This window comes from Cydia fagiglandana, chromosome 19 (genome assembly GCF_963556715.1).
Source record: "Cydia fagiglandana chromosome 19, ilCydFagi1.1, whole genome shotgun sequence".
NCBI lineage: Eukaryota > Metazoa > Arthropoda > Insecta > Lepidoptera > Tortricidae > Cydia > Cydia fagiglandana.
Genome location: NC_085950.1, coordinates 8,078,639 through 8,093,797, shown reverse-complemented (window position 1 = coordinate 8,093,797; position 15,159 = coordinate 8,078,639). Strand labels below are relative to the sequence as shown.

The window sequence follows — 15,159 nt, the reverse complement described above, 5'->3', positions numbered from 1 at the left end:
ATTAAAATACATAAATACCTCCTAAAATAGGTGTTCCGCAATAATTGAATTATATTATTATATTATAATATATTCATTATCCATTAGCATTTCAATTATGTTTATGTTTAACGAAGATATTGAAGCTTCAATTAATCGCTATTTCGTTCCGCTATGTAGCGTTTATCGATATATAACATGATTAAAATCGACTTTTCACATCCCTAAAAGAGCACACATATACGCTTTTACGCAAACATATACAGACTGGGCGCATCAAGAAAGGCAACACTTGATTTGAAGTCCACCTTGTCAACAGTATGGTTGTCCTTTTTTGACAAACGGCATTTTTAACGAGCGAGGAGAGAGAAATTATACTAGTTGCTGCGCCTTGAAAGAGAACAGAAAACGTTGGACCCTTGGATATTGTATATGACGTCAAGAGCTTGCTTTTTTATATCCCTGTAAATTTTCACTCTCAATCTATTTACGGGCATAAGTTTTGTTTTTGTTGTGAAATTAAAAGGAAATGCAAGATTTTGACTAGATTAGTACAAATTCTTACCTTTCCATCGTGGTAAGTTTAACAAATACTCGACGCAATAATTCGTAATATGTTTATTGACCAATAATTATTTCAGATAAATATTGCGTCATTGTTGTTCCTAAATTATTGCGTCAACATTTGCAGTTTGTTGCTCCAGCGTGAAACCGGGACCAGTCGCGTTAATGCTAGCGTGGCGTGAGGACCTGTGAGCGGTTTTGATGATATTTGAGGTCTCTGAAGACAGCTGCGAGATGCCTCCTGCAAAAGGGAGACGCGGCGTCAGCGACGCTGATGATGAGAGTGACGACTACAGGAAACGCAGGGACAGAAATAACGAGGTGAGTGAGGACTATCACAATAAAAGATGGTGCAAACTCTAATAATGTTTGTGACTCATGAAATGTAAGTTTGTTTTCATCTGCTTGAATACGTTGGCACACACAAACTGAAATTAAAGGATCGTAGGGTGATTATTATTACAAAATTATAGCCAAGGAAGTTAGAATCTTCTTGTATTTTCAATTAGGTTGAATTTCATTCATTTGAAATTTTTACGAGACATATTGAAATGCTACCTACTCTGTTTTTAATTAAGGTTGACATTCCATTGAATCTTGAGTGTACATCCTAATGTACATTGGGTGGCATGAGGTTAAAATCGATTTCAACATTTTGGCAGTTTATGTGTGTACTCTTACACCTCAAAACAAACTTTACAACAGCCCAAAAAAATTAGATTTAAAAACAGTCTAAAAAGGTATCTCCTGAATACTCTATAGGGGATGTGTTACCCTATAGTGTATTCATGATATACCTACCTATTTTAACTCCGAATATAAACCTATTATAATATTTAAATTTAATTAAGTATAGTATAGTATAGTGTGACTCCACAGTCAAACAAAATGTAGTTTTGTGGAGCATTGTCTTTAACAAAAAAGTTGTAACTTCTTGTAATAATAAAGAACTAAATAGACTTTTTATCGCCAAAAACAATGCATACGCAATATTTGGGATGTACGGCAGCATGTATCTTGTAAACCTTTATTCAAAGAGCTTAAACTTTTAACATTGCCATCACTGTACATCTATGAAATGTGTATTTTTGTAAAGACAAATCCAAGCCTATTTAATAAGGTGAGTGATATGTGGAGCTTTAATACCCGTTATCCAGATAACTTGTACTTGCCTAGAATAAAAACGAAATTATATATAGAACAGTTGCTATCTGATGGCCATCAGATTATTTAATGCTCTACCGAATAGTCTCAAAAACTTGTCTTTAAGGGAACTGAAAAGAAAACTTTTGCAATGGTTGCTAGAAGAATGCTTCTACTCTGTACCGAATTCCTGAAAAGAAATAAAATTGCCCGTAGCTATTAAGTATGTAAATTATGTAATTAAATGTAATGATTATGGTTTCGTAAAAATAGTTAAATACTAGAATAAGTGTTTATATTTGCATGTCTTTACTGACAAAGCATGTGAAACTCAATATTTCTGTTGTAAATACCTTGTAATGACCATGTTTTTAACAAACAAAAGTTCTGATTTCTGAACTAAAAAAAAAAAATTACTTGATAATTAACATATATGTATTTTTCCACAGGCAGTAAAAAAGAGCAGATTCAAATCAAAGCAGCGGACACAAGAAACTTTCACCCGAGTGAGCAAACTAAAGGCGGAAAACCAGATGCTAGAAGACAAAGTCAAGACCCTCACGAAAGAGCTCCAGTTCCTTAAAGAGTTGTTTCTGGCGCAGGCCACCAAGGCACCAAACCCTAAACTAGAGGGTGTTGATCTGGAGAAACTCCTAGAGGATATACCTGATGAAAAGAAGTAGATTTAAGGGGGACATAGAACTTAGGTCCACTCCGCACTATAGCGTCTTTGGACTTCGGCATCTAGTCAATGCTATGGAAATTGGTGTTGCTACGCAGTTGTGTTGCGTCGAGTAGCAGCCATTGAGTTGACTAGACGCCGACGCTCAGGAAACGCTAGTGTGGGGTGGCTCTTATAGTTCATTTTTTACATTAGAAAGAACTTGAAAGAAGGTAAGCGGTCTTGACATGTCTTTTAATTGAAAGACGCTTTTTAAAAATCAGTAACTATTACTTACGAAAGCAGAAAACTATAAATGATCATATGAGATTCATAATTGTTACATATTTAAGGTAATTTATTTTTAAAATGTGTTTTTCAATTAAAAGACACATCAAGATTGTTTACCTTATTTCTAATGCTAAAAAAAACGAACTATAGGCGCTAAGCAAAACTTAATATCACCTAAGACATGCCGACACAAGCTAAGCTGCTCTGCACGAAGATTCCTCGTGAGGTATCTCATTTGCAGTGGGCCCGCTTACTCAATGCAATAGAAAACTTATCTTAAAAAATTGTACTAATATAATTTAGCTGTTAATTATTATTTATAATGACTATTTAGCTACTAGTATACAATTTGGACATATTGACAGCTTTAAAGGATTAGGACTTAGTGTGAAATTGTTATGATACTTTTAATTCTGTTTTATACATATTATGGTTGTTCTACTAGAACTGAATTTTTAACGCTTTAAGTATCACAGCATGATGTGACGTACTTAGGAGTTTCAAGTAATGCGACGTAATAACGCTAGATGGCGTTAACCTCAATTATACATAGTGCTGCAGACATTTTGCACTAGATGGCGCTGTTATTAATATTTTGAGCTACAATGTCGTTGAGTTTTCACTTCTGCCGGCACTCCCGGAGTGCAACCTGTTGTTTTTTTTATAATGTAAAGTAAATTTGCGATTTCAATGCACTACATGTTTTGTAAATAAGATTTTTTGATATAATATGCGATTTTATAATAAGATATGACAAAATAAAGAACACTCGAATTCATATTATGTTTTATTTAATAAATCACTTAATATTGTACAAATAATAATGCTAAATGAGCAACATTATGCAAATAAATAAAAAGTCCCCTTCATACACATACAGGTAGATAGACGTCTGTACGTCAATGTTGCAAAAATATGTGTACACGACCTTATTGCCCACACATTAAGGTAGTTTGTCGTACATATTTATGGCACACACATTTATAATATGGTGCTATATTATAAATGTGTGTGCCAAATATAAATTTACTTTAATGACGTAAATTATATACTGGTACCAAAATACTTCTGCAGTGTACATATCTAATTATCTATCTATCTAATACCTTTAAACGAGCAATTCTTGTTTTTTTATATATTTCGGATCTCAAAAACGGCTCTAACGATTTCGATGAAATTTGCTATGGGGGGTTTCGGGGGCGATAAATCGATTTAGCTAGGTCTGATCTCTGGGAAAACGCGCTATTTTTGAGTCTATATGTTTTCCGAGAATAGCTCGGTCTCCCGGATGTTACTAAATAAAAGGGGAACATCTTAGTTTTTAGGGTTCCGTACCCAAAGGGTAAAAACGGGACCCTATTACTAAGACTCCGCTGTCCGTCCGTCCGTCCGTTTGTCACCAGGCTGTATCTCACGAACCGTGATAGCTAGACAGTTGAAATTTTCACAGATGATGTATTTCTGTTGCCGCTATAACAACAAATACTAAAAACAGAATAAAATAAAGAATAAGGTGGGGCTCCCATACAACAAACGAGATTTTTGACCGAAGTTAAGCAACGTCGGGCGGGGTCTGAACTGGGATGGGTGACCGGTTTTTGCATTATGGTACGGAACCCTTCGTGCGCGAGTCCGACTCGCACTTGCCAGGTTTTTTAATATATTATAACAAAACAAGCAAATTAACTCTTCAACGTTTTAATGTACATAGGTATATTACACCTTTTAATTATCTACCTTAACATAAATAAAATAAAATCTTAATACATATAAAACGGATTTATATAATATAATTTTTGCGAAACTTTTAGTAATAGGAGATTTTAAGTATTAGCAATATAAAATCATAACTATTTACAACAGTTAAAGTATCACATATTAGCATCTAACAGAAATTGTAATAAAATTATATCCTAAAAATAACTACTATAATTCGTTTTTTTTAGCATTAAAAAGAAGGTAAGCGATCTTGACATGTCTTTTAGTTGAAAAAGATTTTTAAAAATCAGTAACTATTGCTTATGAAAGTAGAAGAATATAAATGATCGTATTAGATTCAAAATTGTTACTTATTTTTAAAACATGTTTTTCAATAAAAAGACGGATCAAGATTGTTTACCTTATTTCTAATGCTAAAAAAAGCGAACTATAGTAGAAAAATATTAGTTCAATTCGCTTTCTGTACTTTCCAAAAGGGGCCCGAATTCTAAGTGCCCAGGGGGCCCCAGCATAGTTTAAGGCGACCTTACTGACGCAATATCTTCTTTTAGCATGAATTGGGACATATTGACAGTATTAACTTTTTGAGAAAAGTATTACAGTAAGGAAAAGTTCTAATTAAAGAAATAATCCGTTAACAGCCAGTACTTTATACATGTTACAAGTTTTAGCGCTAAATACCATATATTTAACCAAGTATCATAAGAAGCATTCCATGGGCTGTCCCGTACAAACGCACTTTATTTTCTGTGTTGCGGCTTTTTTTTCGGAATTTAAGGCGGGCGGTTATTTTTCTGTGCATATTGTTGACCATTAGTCATAGAAAAGGAAACTCTTATACCTGCAAATCTTCAGAAAATTCGCGTTTGTACGGGACAAACCGTACACATGGAATGCTCCATAACCTCAAACTCATACTAACTCCTCGTTATCCCGCTAGATGGCGCTCACTTCCACGCATAAATAACTCCGTCCGCGGCCGCGCTGACCAGGTACGGCTTGTGTCCCTCCGCGACGGCGAGTTCAAGAAATGATCCTTATTAAATAATTAAGTATTTTATACATGTTATAAGTTTTTAGCGCTTAAATTCCGTATTTAACAAGAATCATAACCTCAAAGTCATACTAACTCATCGTAATCCCGCTAGATGGCGCTCACTTCCACACATTAGGATATACTAACTCATCGTTAACCCGCTAGATGGCGTTCACTTCCACACATTGATAACTCCGTCCGCGGCCGCGCTGACCAGGTACGGCTGGTGTCCCTCCGCGACGGCGAGGTCCGTCAGCGGCGCCGCGTGCTGCCACGAGCGCGACTCCACGCTGCGGTACACGTTGTCGTCCATGACCGATACTGGAGGCTGCGACTTGCAGTATTCATTTATTTATTTAGAAATTTAATTCAGACATATTGCCAGTATTTCATTTTTCTGAGAAAAGTATTAGGTACAGTAAGGAAAAGTTCTAATAAAAAAAATAATCCATATTAAATAATTAAGTATTTTATACATGTTACAAGTTTTTAGCGCTTAAATTCCATATTTAACAAGTATCATAACCTCAAAGTCATACTAACTCATCGTAATCCTGCTAGATGGCGCTGACTTTCTACACATTAAGACATACTAACTCATCGTTATCCCGCTAGATGGCGTTCACTTCCACACATTGATAACTCCGTCCGCGGCCGCGCTGACCAGGTACGGCTGGTGTCCTTCCGCGACGGCGAGGTCCGTCAGCGGCGCCGCGTGCTGCCACGAGCGCGACTCCACGCTGCGGTACACGTTGTCGTCCATGACCGATACTGGAGGCTGCGACTTGCAGTATTCATTTATTTATTTAGAAATTTAATTCAGACATATTGCCAGTATTTCATTTTTCTGAGAAAAGTATTAGGTACAGTAAGGAAAAGTTCTAATAAAAAAAATAATCCATATTAAATAATTAAGTATTTTATACATGTTACAAGTTTTTAGCGCTTAAATTCCATATTTAACAAGTATCATAACCTCAAAGTCATACTAACTCATCGTAATCCTGCTAGATGGCGCTGACTTTCTACACATTAAGACATACAAACTCATCGTTATCCCGCTAGATGGCGTTCACTTCCACACATTGATAACTCCGTCCGCGGCCGCGCTGACCAGGTACGGCTGGTGTCCCTCCGCGACGGCGAGGTCCGTCAGCGGCGCCGCGTGCTGCCACGAGCGCGACTCCACGCTGCGGTACACGTTGTCGTCCATGACCGATACTGGAGGCTGCGACTTACAGTATTCTTGGATGACGGTGGTGCCATCTATTATGCGGCTCCTGGAAATACAATTGACATTTTTAGTTTTTAATTCCAAATGTGCTAGATTTGTTGTAATTTGAGTTACACCAGCACACCTCACAAAAACGTTATATAATTATATCCTGCGATCATACCGCCTTTAGGAACATTACCGTTCAAATTCTCGGGCCAAATTAGCACACATACACAATTACGCCTACATTCAAATAAGACGACGCGTTTACAGAGCCTGTAATCAAAGCTGGTAAACGAAATAATAGTCATCTTTATTACAGTACATAGCTAAGTGTAGATGAAATGCATATAATGTCAATAACTACCAATCAGCGACATTAATCCGCTAATAACCTTCTTGCTGTACGTACTGGCCGCTGAGAGTTCGCGGTTCATATTTGATTAGAATATGACTTGGACAGGGATAGATTTATGCCATACAGTGAAGAACCAGTCAAATAATTCACGTATAATAATTTAATGCATATTAAAAGATAACTAGTTAAAATGTTGTTATGACATGACAGACTAACTCAACATAAGTAAATATATCATTGTTGTATAAATGTATTCCGCTATAATAAGTATTTTGTATATTTTATTATCAATCTGCATGGCAGTGCGAAGTCACGTTCAGGTATAGTCTGTCCGTTTTTCTAAGATCAAGTACGCCATAGTAAATGTATGGCGAACTTGATCTTAGAAATCGGACTGGCTATACAGTCTGCAAAATTTACATGGGTACACGAATCGGGTCAAAAATATTTGAACAGGCGGAGTCACAATAAATCCCCACTTTCAGTTCAGAATATTTTATATGTATATAGCCGGTCAAGCAAGTTTGTCGCAAGCAAGTTGTAGAAAAAGGTGCAAAATTAAAATTTTGTATAGGACCACAGCGATTCGCGCGCTTACATTTTCTAAATTTGCCGCTCTTATAATATTTTAAACTTTCGCGTTTTGATTACATATTAACTCACTCAAATAACAAGATTGGTCTTGTTATGTATATAGTTTCGAGTAGGGTGATGGGAGTAAAAGTCAAACACCTTATGTGTGATAGTATAAGAACTTAAGAACGTTTATTCTCTAAATGCCTGCCTATATATACACGTAAGGTTGCGCTTACACAAGCAATATGCGTTTATGTCGCAGTAAACCAAAGCGTTACTGCTAAACATTGAAACTGGCTAATCGCCATATTACATCACATTATACGAAACGAAAATGATTTACGTCGGTAAATCAAGGTTATTGAATATAATTCGCGTTAGACCCGTCTATAATGTGAGTTAATATGTTTGCCGCTCTTTTCTACTGACGGAAATGGCTTGAGAGAGAACCTACATATAGTACAGTAGAGGGTGGATTCAAATGATCAACATTTTCAGATAATGTGTGTATTTGTTAAATTAATTCAGTGAAAGCATGATAGGAAAAATGTATCTACATATAGGAGACCGGGTATGATTATCTCACGGGTTATATCTCATGAATAGAACATATTCTAGATATCTTGCCAGGCATCCACTCAATTTCATGTCTCTCTAATTGGACAGCTTTTTTCCATAGTTCTCTGCGAATAGCATCTTGTGGGAATCTGAATGGAAAGTAATGTAAAATGACAATACCAAATTTGATTATTAATTTGAAATAACTAGGTAGTTTTTTTATAGCTCCATCTCATGAAATAAAAAAGGAAAATACAAATCTGTAAGAAGGAATTTATTACTACATTTATAATTATATAGAAAATACCTAAACCAAACACAAGTTAATAAAATAGTCTACTTCATTTAGCATAACACCATCCCTATTATCCTCGCAATTTAAAAAGTCGTATGTTGTTATGAAAGTCGTATGCAGTTGTTACGTTTTAGCTTAGCACGGTAGTATTGAAAACAAATCGTTATGTTTTTTCCAAATTCTACTGAAATTATCTGTTTACTATAAGTGAAAAGTGATTCCACTGTCCTTGGTATGAACTTAAATAACTTCTGCACCACTTCACGACACATGAATATATTTTTAATTACAAAAAAACGTTGTTTTTATAAATCAATTTAGCCATTTGTCACTGACTGTCATCTCGGTCGTACTGAGATTGCCAATCGAGCAGTTTGTAAGTACCGCCTATCGCGGGGTAGTTTGCGTTGGGTCATAATTGAGCGGACAGAATACTTCCATGTATAGCATTTCGCTGAATATATCTCGTTAGTAGAGGTGAATATATTCCCACGGTTTCTAACTTTATTTTGAAGAGAATCTTTGAAACAATAGAACCTTATCTATTTTTTGAAAACAATGTATGACTCTCAGCGGCAAGTGTATCAAAAACCACTATCTTGTAAAGACTACTACACCTAGGGATGTGTCAGCTCCATCATAAATCTAGTGTGAAATTGTGTCTTTTTAAAACAGACTATTGGCTTACATCTAAGAGCATTGCATTATAATTTTTTATTCATCGCACAGATACTATGAACATAATTCTCACTGTCTAGCAGAACTGTAGCTGGTAAAGACTGGTCTAAAAAACCGGACAAGTGGGAGTCGGACTCGCCCACCGAGGGTTCCGTACTTTTTAGTATTTGTTGTTATAGCGGCAACAGAAATACATCCATCTGTGAAAATTTCAACTGTCTAGCTATCACGGTTCGTGAGATACAGCCTGGTGACAGACGGACGGACGGACAGCGGAGTCTTAGTAATAGGGTCCCGTTTTACCCTTTGGGTACGGAACTCTAAAAACAATCGGGGTAGCGACAAAATGTTTTAAATACCGACCATATTATTGGTTATATTGGGATGTGTCTCATTTTTTTCCCAACGGTTCTTATGTTCCTAGTTTCGATTACCGACCTGTGTTGGTGTTGTGCCGGCGGAGCCAACGCTGTGGAATCCTCAGCGCGCGAGAGGCTCCAATATCTCAGCCGTTGGTCTGAGCCACCAGTCACGAGCCAGGGCTGCCCGTCTGTGGCGCCCGCTACACCGCAGCTTAGGTAGTTGGATGCCTGAAGACATTCAAAACATATTAGAAGAGAGAAGGGGATAGTAGGTGCGAATGAGAAAAGTTATGTACGCGTCTCGTGCTCCTAGAGTCCCTAGTAGCATGCTGTCTCTGTCTAACATAGTCATGTCTTCACCGGCGCCTATCGGCATTGGGCATCATAGAAGCACAATCCTGGTCACGGCACCAAATTGTAACAACCTACTTATTAATTGTAACGTATTTTTTAGTTCGCGTCTCATAAATTAACCGGGTTTTTAATGAACGAAACGGTTTTGGAACGATATTAACAGGTATTTCAATATCGGTTCCGAGCCCTGCTCTCAGTCATGTACCCACCGGCGCCTGGTAGTCGAGCGGCACGGGTCCGGCGGCGGCGGGCCACAGCGCGTGCGTGCGCTGCGTGCTCTCCAGGCACCAGGCCGCCGCGTCGCGGGCTCCGAGCGCCCACACCAGCGAGGACTGCCCACCGCCGAATCCCACTATGCGGCGGACGCGCTCCGCTGTTACAAACGTTCAATAGGGAATATTAGGCAAAGCTCTGCGTAGATGGCACAACGAGCACATACAGTAAACAAACATCAATGACACATCATGCGTCACTACGTCAATCACATGGCCTACCGTGAAACACGACAGTTCGGTTTCTGCCGTATCGAAAGGCAGATAACTAAATTTCGATTTTCGTGTTTACCGCGGTAAACCCTTGTTACTCGTAACAAACCGTCTGAGAAAACTTGTGAAAAAACTGTTTAAAGCACAGTATGTATAAATTAGTCTATGAATTTACTAGAGTCGGTAATGCTGCACTCTGGCGGCAAAACATTGCAGTAATATCCCCTATTATCGAATTACATTATTAACACGATCGAACCTGTGAGTAAAAATTTTAAAATGGCGTCCTTTTAAAACGGAAACGCTGTAATTGTAGTTCAAAGACTAAATTTGACAACTATGCCCCCCCCCCCTATGCAAAATCACGTGTATTTTAGGGGTCAACAGTGGTCAAGGCCAATTTTTATTTGGGTAAATAGTGTAAATACGCTCAGAGCCGATTATTTTGATAGAATAACTATTTGCATAGTTATTCGGTCGGGGATCTAGGAAACGGCTATAACGATTTCGATGAAATTTGCTATATAGACGTTTTCGGGGGCGAAAAAAAACTCACATTTTTGAGTTTATATGTTTTCCGTCTCCCAGATATTACTGTGTAAATATACGTGATGTCTTATTAAAAATAATGATTTATTTAATAAAAATATCTGTGAACAATGTTAGGGCTGATTTAGACGGCGCGCGAACTCGCATGCTATTTTAGTTACGGACTGTTGGTTACGTCCAATTCAACAGACCGGTCAAAAACCGCAATGTAATGAAACTAGCATGCGAGTCGCATCGTCTAAATGAGCCCTTATACTTACAATTAGGATGTCGCACAGAAGTGACCAGCTGGAAGCGCAGGTCCCACACGCATATAGCACCGCTGGAGGTACCCGCACACAGGTACCCGCCCCGCGTGTACATGCACGTGTACACGCCCTGTTTGAGGTCGCCTTAGAGCTTCCATGTGTTGCCTATATATAACATCGATGTAAATGAGCCCTTATACTTACAATTAGGATGTCGCACAGAAGTGATAGGGAGCTGGAAGCGCAGGTCCCACACGCATATGGCGCCGCTGGAGGTACCCGCACACAGGTACCCGCCTCGAGTGTACATGCACGTGTACACGCCCTGTTTCAGGTCGCCTTGGAGCTTCCATGCGTTGCCTATATATAACATAGATGTAAATGGCAGATCGTACAGAACTTGTAAACCAGAGGAAACCAAGTATAATAAGTTATCCTGGTCAGTCATCACCAAATTGTAAAACGACCTATTTCAAGATCAATCTAAACCAGCGGTTGTAGCACGGTCGCATTTTTATCGCCGGTCACCATGCATGTCACGTTCTAACAAGTATATATAATAGATAGATACCCTGGTCACGGCACCAATTAGTAACGCAGCACCTTTTACGAAGTTAATACTTTATTGAGTATTTTTTAATCTTGCCATCTTAAAACTTCGCATTCAACATATTGTTTTAAGTCATTATGTTCAGAATTAAGATTCGGCCTGACCTGGAGCTCTCAGATCCCAGCCGACGACGGTGGCATATAGCGTGCAGTACGCCACGACGCCGCCAGCACACGTCACGCAGCAGCACCCGCCCTACAATACAATAGGAGATTTATAACCTCCTGAGACTATAGTCTGTATCTTTAGGTATTTAAATAAAAGTAAACAAACGATTTGTACATTTTCGGGTAGTTATAACATTTATTGGTTAACCAACCATATACAAAACCGCCTGGATCAGTCACTGAACGACCTGACTTTAACCTACATTATTTGATCATGTAATGTTTTCATCTACCCTCATCTGGTTTAACGATCTATTAGAGGGTAGATTTCGTTCACTTTTATTTAAATACCTAAAGATACAGAGTATGAATGTACATTATTGTGATAAGCTGTCATAGTATTTACTGTGGGAACACTGAGATATGAACTGTCATTAATGTCATGTAACGGACACATTTAGTGTAGCGCTGAATAAAGCGTAATTAATGAATTTACTGTTTTATTTGGCTCCAAAATATAATAATGACAATGTACATAGTCATGATATCTAATTTGAATCGTTCTAGTTTGAATTAAAAGAGTTGATGAATTGCCTAGGTGCTGTCACTAATTCCACGCAGACGAAGTCGCAGGCAAAAGCTAGTAAATAATAAAATGAAAACAGGTACCTCCGCGCCCATCTCAAGCTGCCGGCACTGCGACAGTGTCATGCGCGATGAGCCGGAGTCTGGTCTGTAATAAAAGAAACGTTAAGTTATACTCCGTTCATTCTTAGGCCCACTTGCACCATTCCACTAACCCGGGATTAAGCGGTTAAACCGTTAACCTAGTGTCAAATTGTACTGGTAACCATGGTTACGACAGGTTTAACCGGCTAACCCCGGGTTAGTGGATTTTGTGCAAGTGGGCCTTATTTGCGTTATTTGACACATTATCTTACGACCTAGAAAATAAGTATTTTTATTTATGATTTAAGTTCACTAATGTAGTTTTATAAGTGTCTTGTAACTAACAATCTATGGATCTCAGGAATCTGATTTTTTTTTTTACCTTTATTCATCATTCTTCTTAGGCTAGGTTTTTATAATATGAATATAAAAGTAAAATATAAAAACACTTACAAAACAATAAAAAATACATATAAACACATTATAAAAAAACCTAACCTAGGGTGCCGCCAGCAGCGGGGCAAGGCCCAAGCTACCGGTGGTCAGGGCTGCAGAGAGAGGAACCGGCGGACTATCCGCGCCGTGTCCAAGATCACCGCCTTCTGCATCTGTCCCTTGATCCAACCACCTAGCGAGTCTCTCAAGTTTTATTTTTTATTATTATGGCTGACGTTTATAGAGTTGTAACTAACAAAAAGCGATTGTCACAGCAAGCGATTACGATTGGATGGCACCTAGACTGAGGTATCGAATTGTGACGTATAATAAATTTTTATTTGAGATTTAAATAAAGCTAGAATTATATGGTTTTCCCGCAAGGTATATGCATTTAATACACCGACCGAGTAGGTCGCACCTATAGTCAAAATTGAAACTAACTGGGGATCTATTTTAAAGTTTCTTTATCTTATTTCTGTGTCAAATTTGTTGTCTGTTAGGTGACGATAAATATATCCATATTTAGAGTTTAATTATCCACCTTTTCATTATTTTTATTAAAAGAAAAATAAAAAAATCATATCGATTTATTTAGACGACTACCGATTCATAACGGCCAACCCTAAAATTAAAAAAAATGACGTAGAACGTAAACGTTCGCAGTGCCATTGTCTTCCTTTGTGATTTCCATGTGCAAGACATTTTACGTTGTATTGCTGTTGTGAGTGACATGTGTCAAATAAAGCAAATACAAATGCACGGAGTATAACATTTCGTATGTTTTAGGTGGTCTAAATTTGTGGGTTCAAGCCTCAGTTGTGCCGTATACCTAGAGTAGAAAAAATCGGCCAGGGTCCTTATGATACATATACGACAGGTCAAACCTGACTACAGATATAGTGCATAATTATTTTCATTTCTCATGCTCTGAAAGAACATCATTGTTGTTCTAAAAGGTGTGCAGAAGATAATACGTTTCTACACTAGAGCATTTTAGGTTCCAAGTAAGATTTTTGTAGTAAAGTATAGACTAGGAATTCTATAGACTGAGTTTAGAGCAATTATTTCATGCAACATGATGCCAAAATGCGCGGGACGAGGTGAGCGAAGTCCCGTGGCGTGATTGGTCCGTTCAAAGACACGGACGTCACACAAAGGCTCTTTCGACTCGAACATGGAGTAAAATTGCCGTATGCGTGGCAGAGGGGGTAGCGCGACTATGCTCAGGCTGGAGGATGTTTTGTATGTGTAGTAAACTAACCTGAGTACAAATATGGAGCCCTCCTGGGTGGCGGCGACGAAAGACTGCCCGCCCTCGCAGGCCGCCATTGAGATCACTGGGCCGGCGCCACGGTTGTACATCGCTTTTGATCTGGTAGCAAATGAAATTCATAAAAACAATTTATTTATACAACATTTTAATTATTTAATATTTTGATTTGTGTGTCGCACTACTATCTTAGGGTCGGTTGCACCAAACTGTTCGTATCGTTAAAGAGTTCGCAAAATTTTTATGTATGGAAAGTTTCATAGTATAGCGCCGGGGCGCGCCGGCTGACGTTGATCAGTCTGTCAAATGTGGTTGGTGCAACTGGCACTGTCAAGCAAATCTTGCCATTAGCAAAAGGCGGGAAATTTGAAAAAACGCGGGTTAGCAACACTATTTTCGAATAATTCCAAAATTGCGTGAATACAGCCATCTTGTTTGTTTACATTCTGAATCGTTGCTATTTCAAGACAAATATCTACTGTCACAATTAAATAAGTTTGTACATGATCTGAAGCAAAGTCAAGGTGCCTACAATCAGGCGTGTCTCACTCCGCGATTTCGTCGCTTTGCTACAGGTAGCTAAAAGTACATCCGTTCGACCCCCAATTTTGGTGGCTAGCCATAAGCCGCGCGTGGCGCTGTCGCCACCTAGCGGCCATATATGTCCTGATCGTAAAAGACGCGTTTTGTAAGAGAGTGAGGCTTCTGTACCTAGTACTATTCTTTATTTTGTGACGGTAGTATTATTACATATTCTGTGTCTATAGTTCGTTTTTTTTAGCATTAGAAAGAACTTGGAAGAAGGTAAGCGATTTTGACATGTCTTTTAATTGAAATACGCTTTTTAACTATTACTTATGAAAGCAGAAGAATATAAATGATCGTATTAGATTCATAATTGTTACATATTTGACGTAACTTATTTTTAAAATGTGTTTTTCAATTATAAGACACATCAAGATTGTTTACCTTATTTCTAATGCAAAAAAACGA

General features: G+C 38.1%; 2 protein-coding genes across 2 annotated transcripts in view; one reads left to right on the top strand and one right to left on the bottom strand.

The window, feature by feature from the left end:
• Positions 1–423: 423 nt before the first annotated feature.
• LOC134673774 (CCAAT/enhancer-binding protein gamma-like) lies at positions 424–3,416 on the top strand. Its single transcript, XM_063531798.1, has 3 exons — positions 424–556; positions 671–864; positions 2,136–3,416. Exons 2-3 carry the CDS (start codon positions 745–747, stop codon positions 2,367–2,369), a joined length of 354 nt encoding a protein of 117 aa, XP_063387868.1. The 5' UTR covers positions 424–556; positions 671–744; the 3' UTR covers positions 2,370–3,416.
• Positions 3,417–6,433: 3,017 nt separating this feature from the next.
• LOC134673781 (phosphoinositide 3-kinase regulatory subunit 4) overlaps positions 6,434–15,159 on the bottom strand; it is a 48,273-nt gene continuing 39,547 nt past the window's right edge. Inside the window, exons 25-31 of the mRNA XM_063531807.1 lie at positions 14,158–14,268; positions 12,459–12,522; positions 11,787–11,877; positions 11,277–11,432; positions 10,000–10,163; positions 9,513–9,664; positions 6,434–6,673 (exon numbers count right to left, since the gene is read on the bottom strand). Coding sequence (XP_063387877.1) covers positions 6,466–6,673; positions 9,513–9,664; positions 10,000–10,163; positions 11,277–11,432; positions 11,787–11,877; positions 12,459–12,522; positions 14,158–14,268 — 946 coding nt within the window. The 3' untranslated portion in view covers positions 6,434–6,465. The remainder of the gene's footprint in view (positions 6,674–9,512; positions 9,665–9,999; positions 10,164–11,276; positions 11,433–11,786; positions 11,878–12,458; positions 12,523–14,157; positions 14,269–15,159) is intronic.

Coding starts and splice junctions, on each gene's coding strand:
- LOC134673774 (XM_063531798.1), top strand. CDS start 745: ATGATATTTGAGGTCTCTGAAGACAGCTGCGAGATGCCTCCTGCAAAA. Junction 865..2,135: donor GCAGGGACAGAAATAACGAG/GTGAGTGAGGAC, acceptor ATTTTTCCACAG/GCAGTAAAAAAGAGCAGATT.